At 38.4% G+C, this 25183-nt stretch overlaps 2 protein-coding genes across 2 annotated transcripts; one reads left to right on the top strand and one right to left on the bottom strand.

Moving 5' to 3' along the window:
* Positions 1-147: 147 nt before the first annotated feature.
* On the bottom strand, positions 148-8230 carry LOC149046910 (uncharacterized). Its single transcript, XM_089204968.1, has 8 exons — positions 8141-8230; positions 2929-3157; positions 2662-2730; positions 2477-2549; positions 2126-2263; positions 1454-1552; positions 957-1018; positions 148-762 (listed from the first exon to the last, which is right to left on the bottom strand). Exons 1-8 carry the CDS (start codon positions 8147-8149, stop codon positions 734-736), a joined length of 708 nt encoding a protein of 235 aa, XP_089061094.1. The 5' UTR covers positions 8150-8230; the 3' UTR covers positions 148-733.
* On the top strand, positions 6419-24727 carry LOC113679825 (uncharacterized). Its single transcript, XM_027196798.2, has 28 exons — positions 6419-6781; positions 7140-7262; positions 7711-7773; positions 8192-8245; positions 9089-9160; positions 9429-9472; positions 10144-10232; positions 10450-10538; positions 11562-11652; positions 11743-11856; positions 12456-12566; positions 13145-13185; positions 13873-13949; positions 14220-14292; positions 15141-15343; positions 16331-16818; positions 17282-17651; positions 18265-18748; positions 19011-19061; positions 19532-19618; positions 19883-19981; positions 20531-20584; positions 20739-20828; positions 21238-21329; positions 21474-21525; positions 21867-22627; positions 22963-23065; positions 24079-24727. Exons 1-28 carry the CDS (start codon positions 6536-6538, stop codon positions 24232-24234), a joined length of 4377 nt encoding a protein of 1458 aa, XP_027052599.2. The 5' UTR covers positions 6419-6535; the 3' UTR covers positions 24235-24727.
* Positions 24728-25183: the final 456 nt, after the last annotated feature.

Here is a 25183-nt window from a genome sequence, read left to right as displayed (position 1 = left end):
AAAATTTTGGCATCACGCGCATGCTATTTGTAATTTGCACTCCTTATATGATTTATTTCATTGTCTAGGTGACCCCACTTTTCAGCATAACTCATTAACCATACACCCTACTCTAAAGATACCACGACACAAGCAATATTGGTTTTAAAAATAATTTATTGTTCCAGCACTGCACTTAGCCATATAAAGAACACTGTAATTGAAAATAAAGGCCAATTCTAATTATAAATTTCATCATAAAACCAGAGAAACGTTGATTCAAAAAGTAATTCATTATACAAGGTGACTAATCAACCAAAATAGATCTGCCAATTTGTAAAAAAAATAGATCTGCCAATTTGTAAAAGATTTATGCCAATCATAGTGAAATAGACACCAAACAGAATTGAGTCCAATTCGAAACAAAGGGCTGTAATAGAACCTGCTTAGTAGACAGAAAAGACATGAATCCAGCAATACCTCACAATAAAGCTAATAACAGAATTTACCAAAGAATACACTGATCTAAAATGGATAAATAGTAATACTCTTGAAGTATAGGTCAGTTTTCAGATGGAGAAGAATTAGTTTTCCAGTTTGATATTCAGGTCCACTTCAGGCAACTTTTTCTAAACTATTTGTTATTTTGAAACCACTTTAATTTTCCCTTTTCATGCACTAATTAACTGACTTACGCTTACCATGGAGTATTACTAATTGATATTCCAACCCCGCCCTTAAGAATGATTTAAATTTAATTAAGTTTAGTCTCACCAGGAAAACCTGAAAGAGAAAGAAACAATTCAGGTTAATTAACAAGTTGTGTTAAGTTACAAAAGGTTGAACCCCCAAACTCCTTAACAATTATTCCTTTCAGCCGCAATAGTGATGATAATTTGCCTAACTGCTGATGGGAGTGAAAGGGTCGCAAAATACAGTTTTTATCATGAATGTTCAGATGATAGCGGTTACTGCACCTGTCAACTTGGCGAATTGAGCTCGGTCGCTTGTAAATGTCATCTTGGACATGGCCGTCTCACTAAGAGATAGTAAAAGTAAAATAACAAATAGATGGATTGTTAAACAAACAAAGGGCCTAATGGGGTTCAAGCAACTAAACAATACAACGGCCACAGGGGTCCACCTTATCGACATGCTTTGAAGAACGAGGCAGAACACAAAAGGATGTATTGTGATTCTGTTAGATGTAAATAAGTGGCCCTAAATTCTGTAGTTTAACCCCTTTTAATTGCTTCGGAATAAATTAACCATTAGTCGTAGAAACCATTACTCAACTGAGACCCTCAGACAATTAATAAATAGATTAGAAGTCCACAAATTTCAGAGAGCATGCGACAAGTTTCCGAACATCTACAAATCTTTAGCGCATTAAATCTTTGTGTTTCCTTAAGTGATTAAACACCACCACAAGACCGTAACTAACAAATTAGTTCAAACCTCTGCGTTATCTCACCTGAAAAAGTGGCGGCCTGTTCTTGATTGTATGTCCAGGCAGACCTGGACATACCATGACGGTTGGAAATAAACAAGCCTCTGGAGTCTGTCGCCAAGTCTGTGTGAAATCAATGTAAAAGAAAACGCATTATTATTAATTTGGGCATGTAAAAACGTGCCGTAGTATCGTGGTTATGATTCTGTTAAGGAGTTTATACTGAGGTGACGATAGCGGCCATTATGTTTGCCATCACGCATCACTTCAACAATTTGAATCTCTATAAATATCATGCAATATGAAACTTACGTGGGACGCAACTCAACAACTTGGTTCTTTAAAGAGCATCTGATATTTTGTTTTTCGTTGCCGAAACTGATGAGTAGCATGCAATTTTGTCTAAAAATGAGTTGGATTTATAACGGAATGTGTCATTACTTTTAGGAAATGTTTTTCAACAAACTTTCTAGGAGATTGGTGAATGAACTTCTCGCTCTATTAGTAAACACAAAAGTTGTATCCATCGATATATAACAAAATGAATTCGATCCTGTGAGGATTTCCTATCCCGTAAACACGATCAGGCCTATGGTTTCGGTATCATAACAGAAACCCACCCAATTTCAAGGGTTCTCTCGAACTTTCAGACAGCAAGAGAAGATCTGGGAACGAGTTTGACACTATTTCTCTTACCGAGTACACAGGTTATTGAAGAGATCACAGGCGTAGCCATGCGGGTTCGGGAGGTATGCCACTTGTAAATCATGCTGCTGAAATACAATAACACACTCTCCGTCTCCCGTCACGGCGCAAATACCGTCCACAATGGAGCTGCAAAATAAAACAAGCATTAAAAGACACGAGCTAGCATGAAGTAAACTTTGAACTCATTTATTAAGTCAAGCTAACATTTAGATCTGGCTATTATCACAATTTTTATCGCTCTTTTTTCCATTAATCTCTAAAGCATAATATTTGAATGATGATCGAGGAAAGTGCCATCTCCTGAAAAAAAAAAACAACACAAAACAAAGATAAACTTACTCCGAGGACTCTAGTGCCCTCCTGTACTCCTCTGCGTCGATAATAAAGAGGTGAAAGCCGTGATCGTGAAGGCCTGAAGAGAGACAGCTTTGGATAAATATAGACATCATTTTGCTTGTGCACACATCATTATAAATTAATTTATTAGTTGTGGAAACAACTCAAGACGTAGGTATCTTTCAAACCTTCATAGACGACGCAGGGAGGCAGTGCACTCACAGGTCTCTTTGCAGCAGTTTCTTCATAAGGACGAGCTAAAAAGATTGACGAAGGAAGTGAGATTTCTAATCAAAGGAACGAGGATATCAACATTGAAGGTTTTACCACCATTTAAGCTTATGACAGTAGCTCAAATCTAACACGAAAACAAGTCCAAATATAGTTACCGTAAACCTCGCATCAGGCCTTTGATAACTATAGTGTATAAAAGGGCAAAGTCATGATTTACATACCTTCGACAGTTTTTTCAAAAGCCTTAAACACCAGTTCAGGATCGGGAAACACCTTACCGCCCATTAGGTAGCTCAAAGTCGAGAATTCTTGATGAATGTTTTCAAAGATTTGGTCGCAAGAACCCTGGGATGTTAAGGGTCGCTTGCGGGCCTCGGAAACTTTCAACTTCCTAATGGGACGACGAACGCCGTATGATGGAACAAAGCGTTCTGGGCGTTTCTTTGGCAGCTGTGAAAGGAATTTTTAGCCAATTAAAGTAAGGTTTAAAACTAGTACAGTATTTAATTGAGAGTCCGAAATCTCAGGATTGCATTGATTCGCTTTACTCGGCCTGTTTTCACAAACTTGCATCGCAAGTAAGAAGATGTAGATTCCAATAAGTTTTTCAGTAAATATGAAAACTGCGCATATCAGTCGTAACCAAAAAATTAACAATTTTTTAAAATTTATTTCGATCAGACTGTTGGGTTGACAATGGCACAATCGCACGATTTGCGCGCCATCCTTTTTAAGTGCGACCGCTGACCGCTGACCGCAGAAGTTTTGCGTCGAAAAGAAAACCTTTAGGACTATCTTACTCAATTTCATACTTTGAACATATTCACGGAATTACAGGAATCTTTGACACATTTCCTTTTTCATTTTAAAGGCGATTGGAGCACATTTATTTTTAAGATTCCCAGCAAGAGCGAATTTTTCTTTTTAGATGGTTCTTCAACAAGTTGTGTCGGAAGACTGTACGCAAGGACTTTCCGATTTTAGACAAAGACGAATACTGCGACAACGGGACGGCGGCGGTTTAGAGAGGTTTTCCTGTGTTATCAGGGCGTCTTCCACTAGCCAATTTTAAGATAGAGAATACGTAAGGCCCAATGCTTGCGTAAAACTGCGGTTTGCGTTAGACCTCGTGTAAATAACCGGCCCAAAGTGTATCATTTGACCCAGTTTTGAAGGTTTTTTCCTCGCATATAAGTCTTGCACTAACATGGAAGCATTTAGTCAAGAATCTCAGTTTAGATTGATAGGCCAAGTAAATTTCTTACCGTGGGCTCAAAGGTAGGTCACGAAAGGAAAAGCAAAGTGCAAAAAGATCTACTTTCACGTTGTTTAAACTTTCTATTGTCAAGGTCACAAAGAAGTTGCTTCTTTTTTACTGATGAGGTTGTGGAAGAGATTTCAAGAGAGCCGGGTCAAATTGTGTAGAGATCGGATTTAAGAGAGAGATAGCCGAGTCAAGATTTCGTTTTCTCTTTGTGCTCCAAAAATTCAGAATATTGACCATGAATTCACCGCCATCAATATACTAAGAGTTGAAATCAGCTGGGAAGGATGTCAAATTTTGAGCCTACCGGATCATAGGCGTAGGGTTTTTCTTTATTTGACAAACATCAAAACGTCGAATGCTTTCCGTAAAATCGTTAGCTGGATTCGTAACATGAGTATGTTACCATGGCTTCTGGTATTGAAATATAAGATCAGTCCCAGGTGCCGCGCAAGTTCAAAACCTCGATGCAAGTGTCGCGCGCGCATGATGTCACAAAGGCTAACGGTTTGTTGGAAAAAGTTGAAGGGTGCTCCGTTGAACAAAAGTGCGCATTTTTAAACGAATTTTGACTACTCTACTCAACCACTTGAAGTAAGCTCACCTTTGTCTTCTTCTGGATGCTCAAGGTACATCCCATTCTTATTCAATTTTATTTTCTACGCGAATTTTTAGCAAAACTTTCTCAAGCAACCGCAACAGAGAAATGAAGCGTTTTAGCAGCGCACGCCGCCTTTATACCCGTTGGCAAGCTTGCTGTCGACATTTAAAAATTTGAAATAAGCAACCCTGATTGGTCAACGAGGTGAGGTCGCATCTTCGCTGTTTTTTGGTACCATAGTAATCATGCTATGTCATACGTTGATCATGTGAATGCCTGTTTCGAAATACCGCCATGAGACGTTTCCAAACTGTTTCTAGTGCCACATTCGAAGGTACATAAATATATACATGCGAACATAATCATCATATTGCACATGAAAATCATGAAGGGGAAATAGTGCAACAAAGGCATTTTTTGTCCAGTGTTGATATTAAGTCTACTGATCACACCAATCCCAACATAATGTTCAAGCGTAGCCCTCAGTTTTGTTTGCGCTTTCAGGTTATAAGTGCGCAAAGCTATTGGCGGCGAAGCCTTGAGCTATAAAACCATCGCCCCTGCATTTGCGCACACAGCTGACAACTAAATAGGCTTGCATTTCACGGAAAACATTTGATCGCTTTTCTGGTGAGGACAAGTTGAGAGATAAAAAAGAGCATCGTTCCCTTGTTATATGAACTCTGCATTCGGCTTCACACGATTTTGAGTTCGATATATCTGGATGAGATATAATATTGGGAATATTTTTTTCTTTTTTTTTTTCCTTTTCCTTGTTCAAGAAAGTCTGCGTGTTTTCAAGCTATTGTATAGGTGCGTTTGATGTCTACGTAATGCGTTAATTCACTTCAGCTTGATTATGACTGCTAGAACCACGTGCTGTACAAAGGCTTAGTACACCTTCCTGGAAGCATAAAATTTATTTTAACCAGTCAAAAGATTTTGTAATTGAGTTTTTAAACATTGTGGCCCAAACCGTCACGGCATTTTGGTTATCAGACGCCGTAGCTCGTGAAAAATGCTTTCATTATATGATATTCGCCTATGGCTCACCTTTAATTGATTCGAAGTGTTGAAGTATTCAGTATTTTCAGGCGAATGAATACACCACATTAAACACTAGATTAAGGACTTATATGCTGTCAATCCATAGATGCAACTATTATAGACTCTCAGATACTACCCCTGCTGTTACCGGTTCATTATGCGATCCCTACTCTACTGACAGACGTTCAAAATCCAAAGATTTTATTTTCTTCCTTTTTTTGTGTGTCAAGTTCTCTTGTTATTTATTGTAATTATTATCCGTTACTCTCTTAACCATAATCCTAACTAGCTTAAAATTTTTAGCCACCGATATTTCATGCGATAAATTAATATGCAGCTTTTTGCAAAGTAAATGAAACGGACGAAATGAATTTAAGCAGGAGATCCGAGTATTCACCGATAAAAATCTTTGAGTAGTCGCATTACTAGAAAATATCTAGATTTGGTGCTGTGAATGGAATAATCTCGTAGAATTCTCGCAAAAGCGCTATGCGCGGAAGGCATTCAAGCAGGAGCCCATTGATGGGCTCCTGACTCAAGTGATTTTGATTCCCGAAATAATAGGAAAATGCTTCCTAGATAGGAAAAAAATGTTCAAAACTGTGCGATCTTTACTTCACCATGACCGCAATAAAATCACCTCCATTGTTAACGCTGCTGATACAAACCAGAGACATTTTGATTCCGCCCGAGTTGCAGTTTAAATCGGGCGCGGTTGGAGGAGGAACGGGATCAACCATCCCAAATCCATACAACCCTGACCCCGAGGGTAATTCGCAGGTTTATGTTTCCTGAACGGAATCATGGGTAGTGTTGTTTAGAAAATGGCGGAAAACAGCTTGGATCTTTTGGTAACATCTTGGAGAAAATTCGCAAGTAGTTAGAATTACGGGTGAACCTCCAGCGAGGTTCAAGAATGCCTAAACCTGAAAATAGTAAGAAACGGAAGAGAGAAAACAAGAAAGATGAAGATCTCACCAGGAAAAAGGGAAAATCGAAAGGAAACGATGAACAGACTAATCCTAGATTAGAGGTGGACAGCAATAATGTCACCAATCTACCTTATGAAGAACAGCAACAGATTGATGATATAGATGAACAGTTGGAGGAAAATGCGGCTAGGAACAAGTTAACAACGATTAACGTGAAGAGTATTTTGCACGTAAGACTTTTGTGGTGTGATGTTTTAGGCACTGAATAGTACGTATGGTGTTTGTAATCAGCCCCGACACTTTCTCCATGTACATGTGCTACGATGAGTTTCTTTCAATGTTTTCGTTTAAGATACCTTTTCTGTTAAGTGAAAATACTGATTAAGAACCTTTAACTACCATTTATTTTATTTATTGTCCATTCAAACTTAAATTAAATTTTATGACAGCCGTTGTATGAGCAGTTTGAATAAATGTAACATTGTGACCTTCAAGGTGGAATAAGTTACCCTTACTGAGATATAAACAATTTTCTCTGATTCTCGAAATTCTCTCATCTGGTTGGTTTTTATATTCATACATCTACAGCATGTTGTATCAGACAAGAGAGTGCTTGCAATGGTGAAAAGCGTGGCTGGTGAATTTGAGAAGGAGGAGAATGAAGTTACTCCAGGCAGTACTCCTGGAAACACTGATATAGAGCTGGATTTTGTAAGAATTTGAAATAAATTTTTGTGATAGATAAGAAAAATTGTCAAATTTTGTGCTTGAGATTGTAATCTTTTGGTCTTAACATGGGATAAAATAAAAGGTCTGCCTTTTTTGCATGTGAGGAATCACACCTTTAGGTTTTGGATTACATGCTTCCATGCTCTTCCCCTGAGCTACAGAGAGCTCTATAGTATTTTCTTTTTCAGATGGTAGCCTGTATACATGTAGTTTACTGCCTATAGTAGTCCTCTTATAACCACCTAAAATCACTCAACATTCCTGAACACTGGCTCCCTAAGTGACTCACATTCTCAATTATTAATTTCATTTACTCTGTCATTTTTCTTTGAACAATATTCCGTTGCCCATCCAATGAGACATGTACTGTTAAGTTGAATTATGTTACTTTCTTCCTTTATACTTACTACTTTTTAATTATTTTTATCAGGAACCAAAAATGACCAGGCTAAAGAGAAAACAGACAAACCAAGGTGATCCAATTGCTGTTTTGGTAAGATATTAGTTTAAAATTTTAAATGAAAAACATTTTTAGTAAAAATTTTTTATATCAAGTGCCATCAACAAGCAAGACTAGAGGTCTTCAAAATTAGCCTCTGAAAGCACTAATTTAGTTAATGATTTTACACCACAAGAGTCATTAGCTGATCAAACTTTGCAAACATTTTAAGTTGAAAAGTTTGAGTATTCCAAATTTTGGATAAAGATTGCTTTGCTTGTTTGGTTTTTACCTTTCATGGTACACTCTATGTCAGGTTACATACATCTTTTTAACACTACATCTTTACATTTCCGAACTGTTTTTCATACCCTGATGTGGAACAGTCAAGTTGTCTGGGAGAATCAGAATCATGACTTACATGTAGCATGACCCTGCATCTCTTTCATAACTTCATACACTTCCATTACAGGCATCCCAGTCACCCATGAAAGACTTAAGAACACAGCAGATATCCAGAAAAAAGGTACGAAATACAAGTCTCATAACACCTGCTGCAAGTAGAATTATTATGGTTATCAAGGTATTTACAGGTGTATGCAATGAAAAATCAAATGCTTGTGAAAAAATACTTCGGGGCAAAGAGACTTGTTAGATACTTTTTGGAAATTTGAAGCAAACTTGTTGAGCATTGCAGTCAAAGTCCTGTTTGCAAATTTAAGATATTAGCATTGTAATAAAGGTATTGAACAGTGATTGTCCAAAGGGAGGTAAGATTCTTTGTCCATGGAAATGTCATGTTTTGAAATGAATTTATTAGGTCATAATGGGTAAACACTCATAATATTAAAATAATATTTTGCTTTTACTTTCCATTCTTTGTTTTGAAATAATTGCTATAACAAGGTCCTCAATAAAAAACAGTTTAAAATCATTTTAACCTGAAATCTATATTTAATTTATAATAGTGGATATGCATTGAATTATCTCTTACCATTAAATTTCGAAAAAGAGTTGTGAAGTGTTATTCTCCTAATGAGATACATTTTCCTCCAATCATTTCCAGTACCTGCTAGATAAAAAGTGTCAACAATGCAACATTGTGAAATATTGGCCAGTCTTTAAGTTGTAATCCTGTTCTATGCAGCTCTACGAAAGGGGTTTTTTTTATTTTTAATTGAGCAAGTACACACTTGTCTGCAGAGCAGCCCCATTTCAAACTACCCAATTGTATTCAACAAATAGTTGGTTTAAAGCTGATTGGTTGCTTATAATTATTTTGTTTGGGTTTACAACATGATTGTGCTATTTGATTCAATGAAACATTTGTCAATTTTCTTTCTTTTTTTTTTAATTATTTGTTTTACAGGAGATTCATTTCACAGAGTTGGAACTTCCAGATTCATCATCTGATGAGGAATACAATCCAGATGAGGAAGAGGTAATTGATAAAAGTGCATTTATATGTACAATCTGCAATAAATGTGTAGATGTGTAGAGATAAGTTCTTTTCTGGTGCAGGATTCTTGCACCACTGTAAGCACCACTCAAATCCTGTCTAGTGGTTTATAGGCATAATGACCTACAAAAATGTTTTAATTCAAATTTTTGCATGTTCTTATGACATTCCACATAGGTTTTACAAAGTAAACCAAAAGAAAGAGTCAGCTGTTGATTTGTTGATTTTCTTTCTTTTTTTTTTTTTTTAGGATGGAAGTGATGAAGACACGGAAAGCTGTGTATCTTTTACAAGGTAATACTTCACATGTTTATTCTATTGCCTATCTTCTTGATAATTGTCTGGAGGACTTTTGCACATGTTTATGGCTGGAAAATTATAGGGGTTGCTTATCAATAACCAAAAGCAGCTTCTCCTGGTTGTCAGCATGTGGTCAATTCTTACCCTTTCACTCTCAGGATCAAAGTGTTTATTCTCAACACTGTCTGGCATATATTACTTATAAATTAAGCCCAGAGAATGTGGTGTTTAATCAAAGAATATTCTCGGAAGATATTTTTATTTCTTCTTGTCACCTGTTTGCTTGAAATTGTGTTGATGTTTAAGGAGGAATTCCATTTCAATCAACCTTGGGAATAAAAGGGCTAAAGCAGGTACATCAGAATTCTCTGAGTCATATTCAGTGACATGTTCTAACTGCCTTGAAGGAGTCTGCAAAATAATTATTTACTGAGGGGAAAATATACTGATTAATTAACTCATAATAGTAATAATGATAGTAATAATATTATTGTCAAATTATTGTTATGGATGATAATTATATTACTGTAGCCAAGTTGGAAACAGGATGGCCAAGAATTGAATAGATTTTAAAGTGATTAAAAAAAAACTTGAGAAATTTAAATAAGATTAAAAAAACATTATCAGTTGTAGCTTTAGAAAGTTGTTTGTTATCTTTATTTTAGTGACATTGCCTCACCTCAGTTACCAAGCACACCAGAAAGGCAAAAAACAGATGATACAAAGGACAATAACAAACAATCAGGGAAAACAGGTAACACTTTTTAACTTTATACTGAAAGTATAAATCATAACTTAACACCAAGTTGCACGAAGTTAAACAAGTTTGAATTTATGCAATAATTCCATGAATGATATGATTGTTGGTGGCTTTTTTCATTTACTAATAACAACTTGTCCCTTTGTGTGTGGTTGTTTTATTACCCTCACTAACTCTGATGCCAACCATGTATATTCCTTTTTCATATCAGTGACAAGATCACTAAGTAAAAAGCTTTCAGAGGAACCATTCAAAGTTCCTTATCCAGTGGCAGCAACTAACTCAGCTCCACCTGATGAAGTATGTGATTCTGTTTGACTTATAAACATAATTTATTTTACTGTATTTATATGTACACTGTAGGTCAAAATTGTACATGTAACACTGATTTTATTGTCTGGCTCTATCTACTGAGGCAATCCTTAATTCTATATGCGTGAACGGCAGGGTGAAATAGATATTTTACAATCATGTTTAGAAATTTGATTTAAGGTATGCATACCACTCCTTTTGCTTAAATACTAGATGAAGGTAGATGAATTATAAGGAAGATTAAATCAGGTCATTGTAGCTGTTTTCCTAACTGGATGTGGGGAACCCAAGGGAGGTTTATAGGGGCATTGTCAAGTACTTTTGCTAACTTGCATGGAGGTGAGCTGTGATTTGGTTGCTTTGGTGGCCTTCTTTTTGCAGAGGAGATTGTTGCCCTAACCCCCCCATCCCCTCTATCACTTTTCAATCACAACTCTGTCACTTTTGGTGCTAACCCTGGCTTGGTTTAATTTTAATATGACATACATGAAGGCCTAAGCTATCCATTTTTGGATGTTAGTCAACTGTTTAAATTTTTTGCCATCCATTTAAGCGGTTATGGAAACCGTTTAAATGCTTGAGTTAGCTGTTTGGTACCCATTTAAAACCATTTTTCTGGACCATTCAACAGAAAAGCATTTATGTTTGTTTTCCCATGGAGGGTCACATGTAACCGCATGGGCTGAGGGAAAATTAAGGATTAATTTTGCATGAGATTTGCATGAAAATTCATGCATGAAATTCCAAGTGAAATTAATCCTTAATTGCTCAAGGACACTTACAATGAAGCCCTTTCAAATGCCACCACAAATGTCAAACAAACATAACTGACTTATAGATTCAATGAACATTTTATTCTCAAAATACAGTTTACAACATTACACAGCTTCATTCAGTTAAATTACAATCAAGGAATTATGCCTTCTGTCTCACTGAATCAGCATTCAGTAATTTTGTGATAAGTTGTGTTGCCAGCCAAGTTTACTTTCTTTCTCTTCCTTCTGTCTCAAGGAGATTATTGTTTTGGAAGAAGGTGACTTGATAGCCAAAAGAACTCGCTCCCAGCTCCCACTCGAGGACATCTCCCTTGAAAAAATTGAAGGTAATGCATTAGGGCTGAATTTGCTCATTTGAATGTCTTGTTCAGTTAACAGAGACTGATTGACTGATGGTCTTCTGTTGTCATTGACAGCGACATTTCAGCCACCAGACTTCACTGCTGATATGTATGACACAATCAAGGAAGATGATTTGGACTTTGAAGATATAGAATGGCAGAAATGGCTTCAAGGACTAATAAACTCAGGTACAGTTCCTATACATGCCAGTTGTGTTTCTCAAAATAAAAACTTAAATGTATGTTTACATGGAGTACTTTTATTAGTTTCTTTCAATAGGAGACTGGTTCTTTGGCGTACTTTAGAGCTTGCATGTAAAATAAATACTTAGGCTTTGAGCACTGGCCAGAAACTTTTGGCATGTTCTCTATGTGAATGTGCTTGTCCTGTTTGGAATCTGCATGAAACAAATCCTTTTGACAAGCTCAAAATTGTCCAATGTATTGTAACAAGAAGGAGCCTGGTAAATGTGGAAAGGCTTAAATCTCCTTTTTAACCTTTGTCAATTCTTCATGCAAAATTCTGAGTTTAGTTTAATAACATCTTATAGATACGAAGGGGATGTGCTCATCAATTATGCATTTGTTTGGTTGAAAATCTTTCCCAATTTAAAGCAAAGCAGGACCATTACAGGCTTTTTGGACAGCTCTTTTTTGTGCCATAATGTTATCAATCCCAGACCAGAGAAGTGAATGTCTGGGAAAGGGAGAACGAGGGGGTCTTATCAGTGGAAGAAGTCAAAAACACATTTATGATGTTTTTTTTTTCCTTTCCATTTTAATCCCAGATGAAGTCTGTGGTGAAGAGGATCATGAAGACTCTGAATACAACTTTATGGCTGAAGATCAAAAAGAAGAAAAAGAGGAATACAGAAATGACAGGGCTGTCAGAATTCCACGTAAGTGATGTTCAAGCTTCTCCCTTCATAAATCTTCCTTTAAATTTGTTTAATTGAAAATAAAATGAAAAAAAAGCACTGAGTTATTGGAAGATGGGCAGGAAGACTTAAATAGATGACTGAAATAAATGACTTAAAGAAGAGGGGATAGAATGTTTTCTTACTCATTTTCATCATGGTTCATACAATTTCGTTTGTTAAAGGAAAACATTAGAATTGGAGCAATTTATTAAATAGTGGTAAGTAAAGGTAATAGGACTTAGTGGAGTCCAATTCGGTCTGTAATCATATGATTGATAACAAAATCAGATGACCGCGAGTTTAAGTTATCTGAAATCCAGCTTGTTGTGGGTATATCTAGTAGGAAAGAGGATATGAAAACTTGTCTGCCCAGCAAGGAATTTTACTTGCCCAGGGCAATCACTTGATAGATTTTTTTTTTTAACCTTGTTCAAGAGTATATACATAGCAGGATCCTCAGAATTATTAAAACACATAGGAATAGAAGTCTTCATTTTCTTTATTTTGTTAAAATATTGATTTTTAAATGTTAGTGCATGTGTTTTGGTGATTTTCAGAGAAGGAAGTGAATGAATTACTTGAAGAATTGCTGAAAGATGTGAGTAAACAAGTCATGTAATATTGTAGTGCTCTAACAGGAAAATTATCAGTGACTTGAAAACAGCTGTGTGATATGTTACTAGCCAGGCCTGTAAAGTGTTTTAACTGTTTTTATTGGCATTGATACCATAAATTAAAGGAGTGGTGGAGCTCACTGTTATTTATTGGAGTTGTGCTGTGTTTTCATTTAAATCATGAATTCATTTAAAATGGCAAAATGGAAACAATCTTCTCTTCAACAAATAGACTCTATGTGGCCATGTTTCAGTGCAGAAATAGATCACAGATGACATCAAGATGTAGTAAAAACAAAAAAGTGGCCATAAGGAGCAGCCGAGTTTGACACTGATCGTCTTACCACATTTTGACCTCATCTGTGATCTGTTATGCTACAGTTTCACACCTAAATGGAATCTATTTGCTTTATCTAATGAAAGGCAAAATGTTGTTAATGGTGAAGTCTTGTATGGGTCTGTTCTCCAGCAGATCATAAGTACAAACCAATTAAAACAAGTGTATAATTCAGCTTATCCTACAATGATTTATACCCCATTCTTTTATGGACTTTCTATGTGCCAATTCATTTACTCCTAAAAAGTTAGGACACATCTCCTTGATTCACTCGACTATGCATTCAGAGAGGATGTAGTTTTTTATTTTTTATTTTTCTTCTTTGAATGTATAGTATGACGAATTTGAAGATATGCGGTGTTTAGATGAGGAGGGTAAAGATATTAGTTACCTGGAACTGCTCAATGTCAGGTGAGTTTCAATTCTGACATCATTCTCTACCAATATCATTTAGTGCATTCTTATCTTCCTTTTGATTGGTGAAGAGTTCCTCGCGTGAACTGCCTTTAAACAACGTTCTGGTAATTTGTAACATCATCAGTGTTTTGGTGAAATGAAATTTTGTTCATGAGTAGTATTTTCTACCCTTTTCTTCTTTGCTACTCTAAGCAATTGCCATCTCTTATAATTGCACTGCGAGTTAATTTTTGATTCATATTTGAAATCATTGAACATCTACAGGTCCTCCATTGAGGAAAATGTGAAGCTACTCAATACTCAACAGTTGGAGAGACTCACCGAACAATTGCAACAGGTAGGCTCCGTTATCATGCTACTATTAAATCTTGTGGAGCCAGCCTGGAGAGGCAAGGTCACTCAATTTTCCGGCAAATATTATGGGTTCACGCAGTCAGGACTGCTTCGGTTGTTTGGTGGCAAAATCAGAAGAGAAGCAACTTTGCAGAAAGGCATCCCTTCTTCGGCTCAACAGTATATTTCTAGTGCTCTAGACTATGCTTTTAGCAAAGTAATTTAGCTTTCTCAACTGAGTTGTTAACGTAACTTAGTCACCGTAAAAAGTTTCCAAGCTGACGTTTCGAGCGTTAGCCCTACGCCATTCGCTCTGACTAAGGGCTAATACTCCAAACGTCAGCTTTGAAACTCTTTACGACGGCCAATTTACCTCATCAACTCAGTTGATAATACTAAATTACCATGTTACACTCTCCCACCGACATAGCACCTCAGTTTCTTTAGAAACTTATCCCATTTATGTTCCTAGCAGTCTTGATGCAGTCTTTAGGTGGCCAATATGTAAGTCGTGACTGAATGGTGTCGATAAGGTGCAATCTACAAATAGCTTCTGCGGCATATCTAACCTTCGTGAGGATACTTCCCCTCCGTGAGGATACTTCCCAACCCCTCCCTCTCCCACCCCCCCCCCCCCCACCTTTGAGGTAATTCAGATTCCACAGAATCCAGTTCAAGACAACCCTAATGGGTTTTTATACAAATAAAGAGAATTTTAACAGTTTGTGAACAATGATTAACGTGAGTAGTCATAGTATTTCTTTTCCCTCTGGGCCATAGCTCTGGTGGGAAAAATAATTATGCAAAAGTTTGCTGTAACAATTTACTCTCAATTTCCTTTTTTTTTTGAAGCATTTGCAACTCCTGACACAGATAAACCTAATGGCCCGAGAAGACGAGAGCCTGCATAAAGAGGCTGAGCTAACTCGCGAGTATGTCAACGAACTAAAAAGTTTCCAAGACAGAGCATCCAATGCACAGCTCATCAGAGGACTAGGGGATGGTGTTGTACATAACTCAGCATTTACCTTCTCAGGACTGGAGGAAGCTGTTGAGTAAGGCATTTAGTTTAAACCTTTACCTCTTAAAAGTAGTCATATATTCCTTGTTAGATGCCAAGGGCAGCCAGTAATAAGCTTTTAATAGGCCTGAATATGAATGTGCATGTAATTGTGGTAGTGTAGATCTTCGTGGTAAACACGGTATAAATGTAAATAATGTAAATACGGTATAAATACAGTATGTAAATACCTTACGGTAGTACGGCACGCCTTGGATCAAATATCGGCTGATGGTTGGAGTCAAAGGTCAGGTCACGTCAGGTCGGGTTAAGAATCGGAAGGCCCTGATTCGTGGAGCTTTTCCTAGTTACAGAAACATGAAGTGATTACTGAGGAGTACACCTACTCCCTTGTATAGGATGTTAGTCCATCACAGAGTTATACCCCAGCATTTCCTGACCGGAGACCAAAATCTGCTGTGACATCGTTACCTGAAGCCTGTAAAAGTAGATTTTTCCTAGCTGGGTCTCATTCAAGATATAGAAATGAACGTTTTGCAATTGAAACAACAAATGTATAGCGAGGAGAAACAGGATGGGCTGATGTTTAACCAAGGCTCGCATTATTATTCCTTTGAATGAAATCTAAAATTATTACTCCGGACCCATAAATCGATGGAACTTTCGAGAAACAGGCGCCTGGGCCGAGAGAGTAAAAAGTGCTTTTACTCTGAACATAACTAAGTAATCAGGTCAGAACTCGAACCCGGTCCTTTGCAGCTAGTGTGAAGTGCACTGACCGCTGGGTCACTGCAGTTATTTTATACAAATTTTTCTTAAGTGAGCAAGGGATGGGTAATGCGTTTAGGAAGAGTAAAGAGGAGGTTAAAGTAGTGAGGAACATTTGGTTTTCAGAAAGGGAAATTGTAACATTTTGCAACCTGAGTTGTTGATGTGAAGTAAAATCAACTTTTTTCCTACTATCTTCCGTAAGGATTGCAGCAATGATAGTGAAATGAACTCAACATGTTAATTGTTGCAGAATTGTTAACAGCGCCTATGTTACGAAGCGAAGAACTCCAAGTCCTCGAAAATGTAACGTACCCAAAAAAGACGGCAAAGCTGCTGCCAAGAAAGCTAAACGCTCGAAACTTCTCACGGACGATCTTCTCCCATCGCCATCGGATACCAACATCCAGATGATGGCCACTTTTAAAAGTGTGTTCCGTTTTATTGAGCTTCTTCCTCATCATAACCTGTTACCAAGAACGGGTGACACGCCTAAGCAGCTCAATGGACTCAGGGTGAAGTTCTCTGACGCTGAAGACAACCTTTTGGCTCTGGGTATGAAGCAACATGGTAAAAGGTGGGAGCTTATCCAAGAACACCTGCTGCCAGTTAAGAGTCCTAAACAACTGCAGATACGCTGCAAAAATCTGCTCTCAGCCCGTGCTCCAGAGAACATTGTCAAGTACTACCGTAGAAACAAAGTGCTGTGGGAATTGCCAGTTAAAATCAAAGTGTCTTCAGGTAAAACTGAGGGTCATTCCGTAATAATGTTCTGCACATCTTTGCTGCGCATATTTTCGCACGCAAAGCTCGACTTTTCTCAAAGTCTTGGCGACCTAAAATCATAACATGGTCGCCAAGAAAAAACACTCGTTGAAACTCGTAGTAGAAGAGTGGCGAATTTCTAACTTCTTGCGGGTATGTTGTAGTTGGCATGATAATCTCTCTGCGCAAGGCAGGTCGAACGTGGTTTGTGGATCATTGCTGTTAGACTCTTGCTTATCCTCGTTCATTTCGGGAAATTTCCAATTGAATGTCAAAGGTATGCAACCCAACAGAACACAGTGACCCGGGCCGAGGCTGGAACTCAGACCTTTCAGTCCATAGTCCAGCGCGCTAACCACTGGATCACGTCCTTTGCGTTTCCCATAATTCCACAGGTAACACTGACTGCAATATGAATTGTTGGAAATTATTTTTTCAGAATTTAGCAGCCGTCGACCGCGTGGGAGGGAGTCAATGGAGCCTGAATGGCTGATTAATTATAAAAAGAAGCAGAAGGAGCGGCGTGAAAGTCAAGAAAGGAGAGAGGCCCTGGCCATTCAGCAGAGCCTGGAGGGTGCAGCTTATGGCCGACCAATTGCACCTAAACTCACCGGAGGAACGTGTGCTTTGGCGTTGCCGACTGTCTCGCCTACTGGAGAGCAGGGGAAGGTGACTTGGGTGGCTGTACCAAGAAGTGTCAGCCCATGGAATGTAGTGACGCAAGTGAAACCACTTGAAGATGTGTCTAAAGGTGGAGATTCTTTGCCTGAACCCAACGTGATAAGTGCTTGTACATCTCCAGACGTTAGGTAGGTTGTGTAATTGATAAGATCTATTATTCCTTTTCGTATCCAAAGAGCTTTTCTGAGTAAAACATTGTAGTAATGATTAATGGAAGATTTGTCTGTATTCTTAACTGATGGTTTTGTTTAGGTCGAGGATGCGTTTGTCCTCACATTTTTCATGGTAGTTACCTCATTGTTTCCGGTCTGATAGAGCATCGAGACTAGCGTGGAATCACTTTTGTTCAAAGCCGTTGACCCACAAGGCGACTTTTTTCTTGCCGATTGCGGCGGTCGGCGAAATTAACCAAGTGTACGCGGTACAGAGAGAGCATAGAGCTTCCCTTACCAAACATACCATATAACGGCGATATTTAGACGCCTTGCCCGTTCCGGCGATGTTCCATCCAGTGAGATTACTCAAGGTTTAGGAGTTACGACACTCAATCAAAAGGCGTTCAACTACAGTGAAACCATTCATCTGATGATCCCAACTGAAATGAGTAATTTTGTTTGTGTCCGGGTTATGTTTGGACTCTGTGCTTTTACTGCAATTGACTCTTCATTTATTTTGGTCTTTTTCTACAATCTCGTAGTCAGGTTGGAATTACATTTATGTATTTTATCGATTTTATTGTAGTATCTGCCATGAGAGTGTCAGTCAAGCAATTGAGAATCATGCGCCATCACCAGCTGTAACAGAAGAAGCAGAAGCCGCTGATGATGTCATGAAAACCACCTCACCAGTGAACGAGGAAACTGTTGAACAAACACAAGGCATAGCAGGACAAGGAACAAGTGTTCCTTCTGTAGAACGTGATCTTCAGTCTGCGAGTAACACTACGATTGTGAAAGAGACTAATGAAAGTAACAAAGAGAATGTCTTGAAGGAATTAACGGATAAGGCAATTTCGGAGACTGCCACTAACAAGCCTGCTGCAACGTCCAAGAACAAGACATCGCGTGACAAAAACGGAGGTGGTGTGACTGGTAGTCGTGTGACGTCAAAGTCACACATCTCTGGGTCTGAGAGCGGAGGAAATTCAGTTGGAACGTCGCGTAAACCCACTCCAAATTCACAAGCGAGCTTGGCGGGAAATTATATTCTAGAACCTGATCCAAAGGTAAAAATAGCACTGATAATGTCGTGTTTACTTTGTATACGTAAATCTTCCATGCAAGGGTTGCACGGGAAGATTTACCAATGGGATGCTCGCACCAAATAGTTCTCGTTTGAAATTCTTCCTCAGTGTTTATTTTATCCCACAATTGATTTGTTCAAGAGAGCAACAGATCGTAGGCGAAAACACTGGTGATTTTTTTGGAGGTCTTTTAGCCGTAGAAAGAGCAGGATGTACTTTTCTTTTTATTTTTTTATTATTTCAGGTCATAAATCGAGCACATGCATTTGCGGAAAACTTTTTAGCCAAAGTCAAGGTAAGATTGAAAGGATTTAGAATCCTCAGTTTCATACGACGTATTCCTTTAACCCTTTACACTCTAAAGGATTTAGAATCCTCAGTTTCATACGACGTATTCCTTCAACCCTTTACACTCTAAAGGATTTAGAATCCTCAGTTTCATACGACGTATTCCTTTAACCCTTTACACTCTAACATTAGTATGCGTATTCTCCATAATATTCTCTATATATTTTCCTAACCTGCTGACAAGGAGAATTTGTTTTAAAATCAAGAACTTCTTTATTTGGTGATCATCTCCTTTATTCTCCTGACCTCAATGTTCGATTCAGGGGTGAGACTGATGGGAGAAATTAGATGCTTATCACTCTTAGGGGTTTATGGGTTAAGCTTGATTTTGATGTCGCGTATGAAGAAAGTATCGCTGTCTTTGTAATTTTTCTCCCATACAACAGGCGATAGAACTCTCTTCTTTGTTTATTTTAGAAACAGCTCATGGATGATTCTGCAACTTATGAGGAATTCCTTCGGACACTTGCGACGTCTTCTGCTGAGCAATGTTCACCAGTCGAGGTATGCTTCACTGCTCATCGCTTAGCGGACAAATAACCGTGAAGCACACAAAACTGCCAGTTGTGCAGGGTATTCCATAATCAGTATCAGTCTACAGTAGTGTGAAATTGTTGAGCTGAATTTTTTTCCTGTCATTTACTTTGTGCTGCATATGAAAATAACCTGAATTGATCAGTAAAGGGAAAGGATATTGCTTGAATCTAAGCAACAATCAGCTTTCCTTCGTTTTTGCTTGATTTTTCTCTTATCGATTTTTTCTTCCAGCTGTACAGGAGGATTGAGGTAGTGTTGGCTCAGTATCCGGGTCTTGTGGAGGATTTTGTAGGATTTCTAGAACCTCACCAAGCGGTGGAAGCAGGCGTGGTGAGTTAGATGTTTAACTTTTACCGAAAATTAACGACGTAGGCACGTCTTCGTTTATGAACAGTCTCGTCTTCATAGTTACATGTATGTTACTTTAAGCTGCCAAGTAGGAGACATTGTGCCCCAACAGTGAACGCGCCGGGTTCTGGGTCGAGAAGTCTGGGTTCGAGTCCTGGGAGGGTCGTTTGTAAGGTTCTAGGAAGGACACTTTCTTGTCACAGTGCCTCTCTTTACCCACGAGTGTTAATGGTTACCGGCAAACTGTCAACATAACCTGGCAAACTTTCAAGGTAACCTGGCAAACGGTCAAGGTAACCTGGCAAACTGTCAAAGTAACCTAGCAAAGCGTTAAGGTAACCTGGCAAACCGTCAAGGTAATCTGGCAAACTGTCAGGGTAACCTCACTTGTATAAAAGTAGTATGGGCCACTTGGTTTGCGTGCACAACTTGTGGATATGAAGCGCACATTTAAACTGACAAACAACGTTTTTCGTGTGTCTTTTCGACTTATGACTGTTATTTATTCGCATTTTATTATTTCCTTCTCAGTTTATGGCAAACTCGGAGTTTGTGAGGGCCAGGACATTCCTAAGGAAGTTAGAGGTATCCCTTAAGTTATATTTTCCTTTCTTATCATTACATCTTTGTTTTGAAAATGAGCCGATCTTGTAAGTATAAATTTATTTTTCGGTCTTTTTTAGGGACATGAGGATTGAATGTTCTAATTAAGTAAGAAATATATTTGTTTAATTTGAAGGTGCACTTCCAGCGGAGTCCTTCGCAGTTCAGGAAAATCATCAACGCTTTCGATTCATGGAATAAGAAATTAGTGAAAGATCCTTTGGAGGTACATCAGAGAAAACTATTTTGCTTTGGTTCATTAACCAAAAGTAGGCTACTTCGTCCAGGTAAATTTTGTTTCAGTGTTCCACGTGTCTCTGCTGGCCATCATTGGAAAACTTACAAAAACTGCAATAATAATCGACGTGTCATCGAAAGTCGCAGCATTCGTAGATTTTCATATCCCATGTTTCTCTTTGGGGCTCCGACCCAGTCTTGGGCCCGTAAAATTTTCATGGTACAAAAATCAACTCTGCTGTTTTCATGCCGTGTATGAATAAAGGCCTGTACAGAAGCAAATCGCTGATTGTTCACGATATTGTATGGATTTGCCCTCATGTTGTGTCGTGTAATATGCAACCCGGTTATTGTACACAGAGTAGAGGTGTCATGCGTTATTGTTTTTATCGTTTCAGTTACGGCAAATCATTATTCCGATGTTAAAAGGACAGGTCCATCTTGTTGAAGAATTCTACTCCTTTTTTGATGACTTGAAACCGCCCGTGTGGTAAGCGATTGTATGACCCTATAGTTCTGTGTGGTAAGGGATTGTATGACCCTGTATTTCCTTGTGATAAGGGATTGTATGACCCTGTATTTCCTATTTTAGACATAAAAAATACGTTGTATGCTCTTCCTTTCATTTTTATAGTTCCGACGACGATTTTGAGGAAATTGAATTTGGAAGTGGAAGTGAACCAGAGGTATAGTAAAAAGTTCGTAGACTTCAGTAAAGCCAAAAAAAAGTATAAAATGAGAAGTTTTCGTAAACTGCACTGGAATTCTAATTTTGTTATTTGTAAAGTTTTCTGTAAACAGATGAGGAAGATCGACAAACGTATCAATAAGTAGGGGTGATCTTGAGTTAGAAATAAACTATTTTACATTGAAATATATAGCACTTAGAAGGGAGAATTTGAATTCAGATCTCAGGAGGGAGAACGCCTCCCCAACCATCCAGTGAAAGGATATGTGTTACTCAAGAGGACAACCTATGCCCCTCTAGGAGTGAAAATAATAACAAAGCCGTGCTTTGTTTCCTAAGGCGGATGACTTTGAGGAAGTAGTTATACCATGCTTTATGGAGCCTAAGAAAATCAAAGGCAGACCAGCCAAGGGAGACACTCAGCAAAAAAACTCGAACTCAAGAAAGGCAAGAAAGCCTTGTGCGACGGCGAAAGGAACAAAACAACAAGGAACTGTAAACAAACAAATGGGGAACAGGAACAAAGCCAGTCAAGCGAAAACTAGTAACACGGGCGGAAAGGATCTGTCAAAGGCGGAGGGTAAACATGACAATCTCACAGGGAAAATTCAAGAAGACAATGCAGCGAAAAATGTGAAGCCTTCCTCTGAAATGTCGGCAAATACAGAATCGGCTGAGGAGGGGAGTGGAATGGATGAGCAGAGAGCTGAAGTGAGCACACTTGAAGCACCTCTTTCTGTCACCACATCACTACAATCGGAAACTAGCAACGACAGCTTCCGCGGAGAGGAAGGCAGCTCCAACAATCCCGACTCTTTAAGCCTCGAACATGATGTACAAGGCGAGCGGAGAACCTCCGATAGCGAGGAACAAGAGGATGATGGGAATTCCGACATAGAGCATGACGGGTACGAAGAGGATGACGATGGCGACTTTATGTATGGTGACGATATCGATGGCGACGTCATCAAGAGTGACGTAGACGCCGAGGCAAGTGGATGCGATAGCGATGCTGCAAATGTTGTGTCTGGTGGTGCTGTGGTACCAGCTAAGAATCTTCAACGTAGTCAAGACGGACAAGTGGTCCTGCTGTGGACAAAGTGAGTAATTTCTTTTCTTTTTCAGTTTTGTCGTACTGCATTCTTTGGTTCTTAGACCTTTTAAATTTTCTTTTGGACTCAAACAAATTTGAGACTTAGGGGTTTTAGATTAAACCGCGCTTGAATATTTTTGTCCTCATCCAATCGGTTGCAAGGAGTGGTTAAAGTCGTATCAAATCTTAAATGTGAGTAAGAAACTGGAAGCATATTATCCCTCCTTTAAATTAGCATAATCTAGACTCTGATTCATGACCAACTGGCTATCTGATTTCACCTTACATTTAGAGAGTGAAATATTAGGAATGACTGATCTTATTTTCTTCAACTTTCTTTAGGGAGGAAGACAGAGTGATATTACAGACGTGCCAAAAGATGGGTCCTAAACCTGAAACTTTCGAACGAATTGCAAAGGGATTAGAAAAGAAATCAGCAGATGAGGTAGATGTGCGGACTGCTGGTATTTCTCGTTCACGCTTCAGCCCCTGAGGACTTAATATAGGATAAAACCACGTATTTTGTTCAAGCAGCGAAATTTCGCAGAATTTCTCACTACGTTAGAAGGAAACTCTGCACACGCTGGTTCTACAGACTTGGACTGTATACTTTCGGTTAACTTGACTTTATTCTTCACAATCCAACATTACACGTTCTGTCTTTCGACCTAACTCAATCCCATCTATTTTGAGTTACAAAAATGCTATGTTTTATTAGCTACGGATACACACACCCAGATACATAAGTCCGGAGTGGTAAGATAATTTAAGCTAACTTGACAAAGTTCCAGTTTTGTTTTACACATTCTTCAATGATTCGTGGCCACTAATTTCCTGTTACATCGGCTTGCTCGACAATCATAGTGTTAATCTACGCATGCGGTTTTACTAGCGACTAGCGATTAAATACATCATTGTTTAGTTTGTAAAGGCTCGATCACACGGTGCCAGTTAATACTTCCTTTGACATTCCACAAATCAATGTTAGCGACAAGAAATAATAGCTTACTTAATCAACTACTAAATATACCGGAACAGGAAAACTTCTAATGAGCACGTGCAAACCTTTCACGACACGAAACATTGATCAGGAAAGAAACGAAATATTTTCAAGTTAAATTTGATTTTCCAGTGACAGTACCCGGTAACTGATGTCTTGGAAAGTAATACCGAACTATTCAAAACAAGAGCACTCAATACGGGCAATTAAAACAAACAGTTTACGGCAATCAACAATGAGTAACAAAACATCAAGAGCAATCCGCAAAATATGTAAGAATTGTATCCCAGTCCTACGCAGCCGCTCTTAGGCTCGTCACGTAATTATTCGTCCCTATCACGCCTTCGTGGGGAGGAAAATTGCGTGACGAGCCTGAGAATGTTCGCCTAGGAGGCTACACTACAGCAAAGTTTTCAAGTTACCACGGTATGATGACCATTTTTTTGTACTACTTGCAGGTGAAAAAGCGTTTTATGGATCTACTGAATCTCTTTAAGGCTAGCAGTGGAGAAGGAAATAGAGATTCAATAAACGAAGATTCTTGTAGTGAGGAGGAAGAAGACGATGACAGCGAAACTGTCGGTGAATCAGAAGGAGAACAGCCCCGCGACTAGCGGTGTCACAATTGTATTTAGTAACGCAATTGAGAGAGGGAACTCGTCGCGAAATACGATTTTGTTGAGCTGGCAGCCATCTTCCTATGTAATGTGCAACTGAGATAAAGCTAGTGATGGGAACGTATAGTCCAACGATTGTAAGTTTGGTGAATCTGAATGAAAATTCAAAATACTCCAAAAAAATTCGGAAAGGACTTCGCGTGATGAATAGGTTTTCTTTACGGGTTTTTAAACGTATGTGCACATAAATTGAATGGGAGAATATAAATGGCCGTTTTTATGCTAGAGACGTTAAAGTTGTCTAAGTCGAGACGACTTTAACGTCTTAGACAACTTTAACGTCTCTAGCATAAAAACGGCCAACGTGATTTTTATCTTCTGAATATCAAAGTGCAATGCTGATCATTTAAAAATAATTTGAAATTTTAAAAAAATAGGAATAGTAGCTGTAAAAAAACAAACAAAAATAAAATCACCGAGCAGAAGTGAATTTCTCTGTATAATTGTAATCCTCTGGAAGACTACCACAACAACACTGTCAAACGAAAAGCTTGGATCTCGCACTTGCCTATTCCGATGGAATTTTTTATTTCAAAGGAATTTTCTTTAGGAGTTATCTCTGCGGATCAAGGACTATCCTTAAAACGCACCAAAAACTGAGATACGCATAATTTTTTCTTGCACGGTGAGACTTTCATCCTAAAATGTGTGGACGGGCTTGTAAATCTTCCCCGATTTACTTCATCTCCATAGATGATGGTGTTTAGAATTGGCTCTCGAGGATTCAAGGCCCATAGGATATGCGATTATCCCGTGGTAATAATCGAGAAACTTTTGTATAACAAAATTGAGAACTTCAGCAAGCTTCTCTCCTTCTCTTCCTGTGAACATGTGACAAAAAGTTCGCGAGTTCCCTACCTTTTCGACAGCGAGAAGCCATGCGCAC

Source organism: Pocillopora damicornis, chromosome 4, assembly GCF_964200805.1.
Source record: "Pocillopora damicornis chromosome 4, jaPocDami1.2, whole genome shotgun sequence".
NCBI lineage: Eukaryota > Metazoa > Cnidaria > Anthozoa > Scleractinia > Pocilloporidae > Pocillopora > Pocillopora damicornis.
The sequence above is the reverse complement of the archived record's forward strand: the minus strand, read 5'-3'. Positions and strand labels throughout refer to the sequence as shown.

Excerpts from the sequence above, each read along its gene's own strand:
- LOC149046910 (XM_089204968.1), bottom strand. Across the intron at positions 2,731-2,928 it reads TTTTGAAAAAACTGTCGAAG|CTCGTCCTTATGAAGAAACT; the intron begins GTATGTAAATCA and ends CAATCTTTTTAG. Across the intron at positions 763-956 it reads TCAATTCGCCAAGTTGACAG|GTTTTCCTGGTGAGACTAAA; the intron begins GTGCAGTAACCG and ends TTTCTCTTTCAG.
- LOC113679825 (XM_027196798.2), top strand. The coding sequence starts at position 6,536 with ATGCCTAAACCTGAAAATAGTAAGAAACGGAAGAGAGAAAACAAGAAA. Across the intron at positions 14,293-15,140 it reads TCACCGAACAATTGCAACAG|CATTTGCAACTCCTGACACA; the intron begins GTAGGCTCCGTT and ends TTTTTTTTGAAG. Across the intron at positions 21,330-21,473 it reads GACTTGAAACCGCCCGTGTG|TTCCGACGACGATTTTGAGG; the intron begins GTAAGCGATTGT and ends TCATTTTTATAG.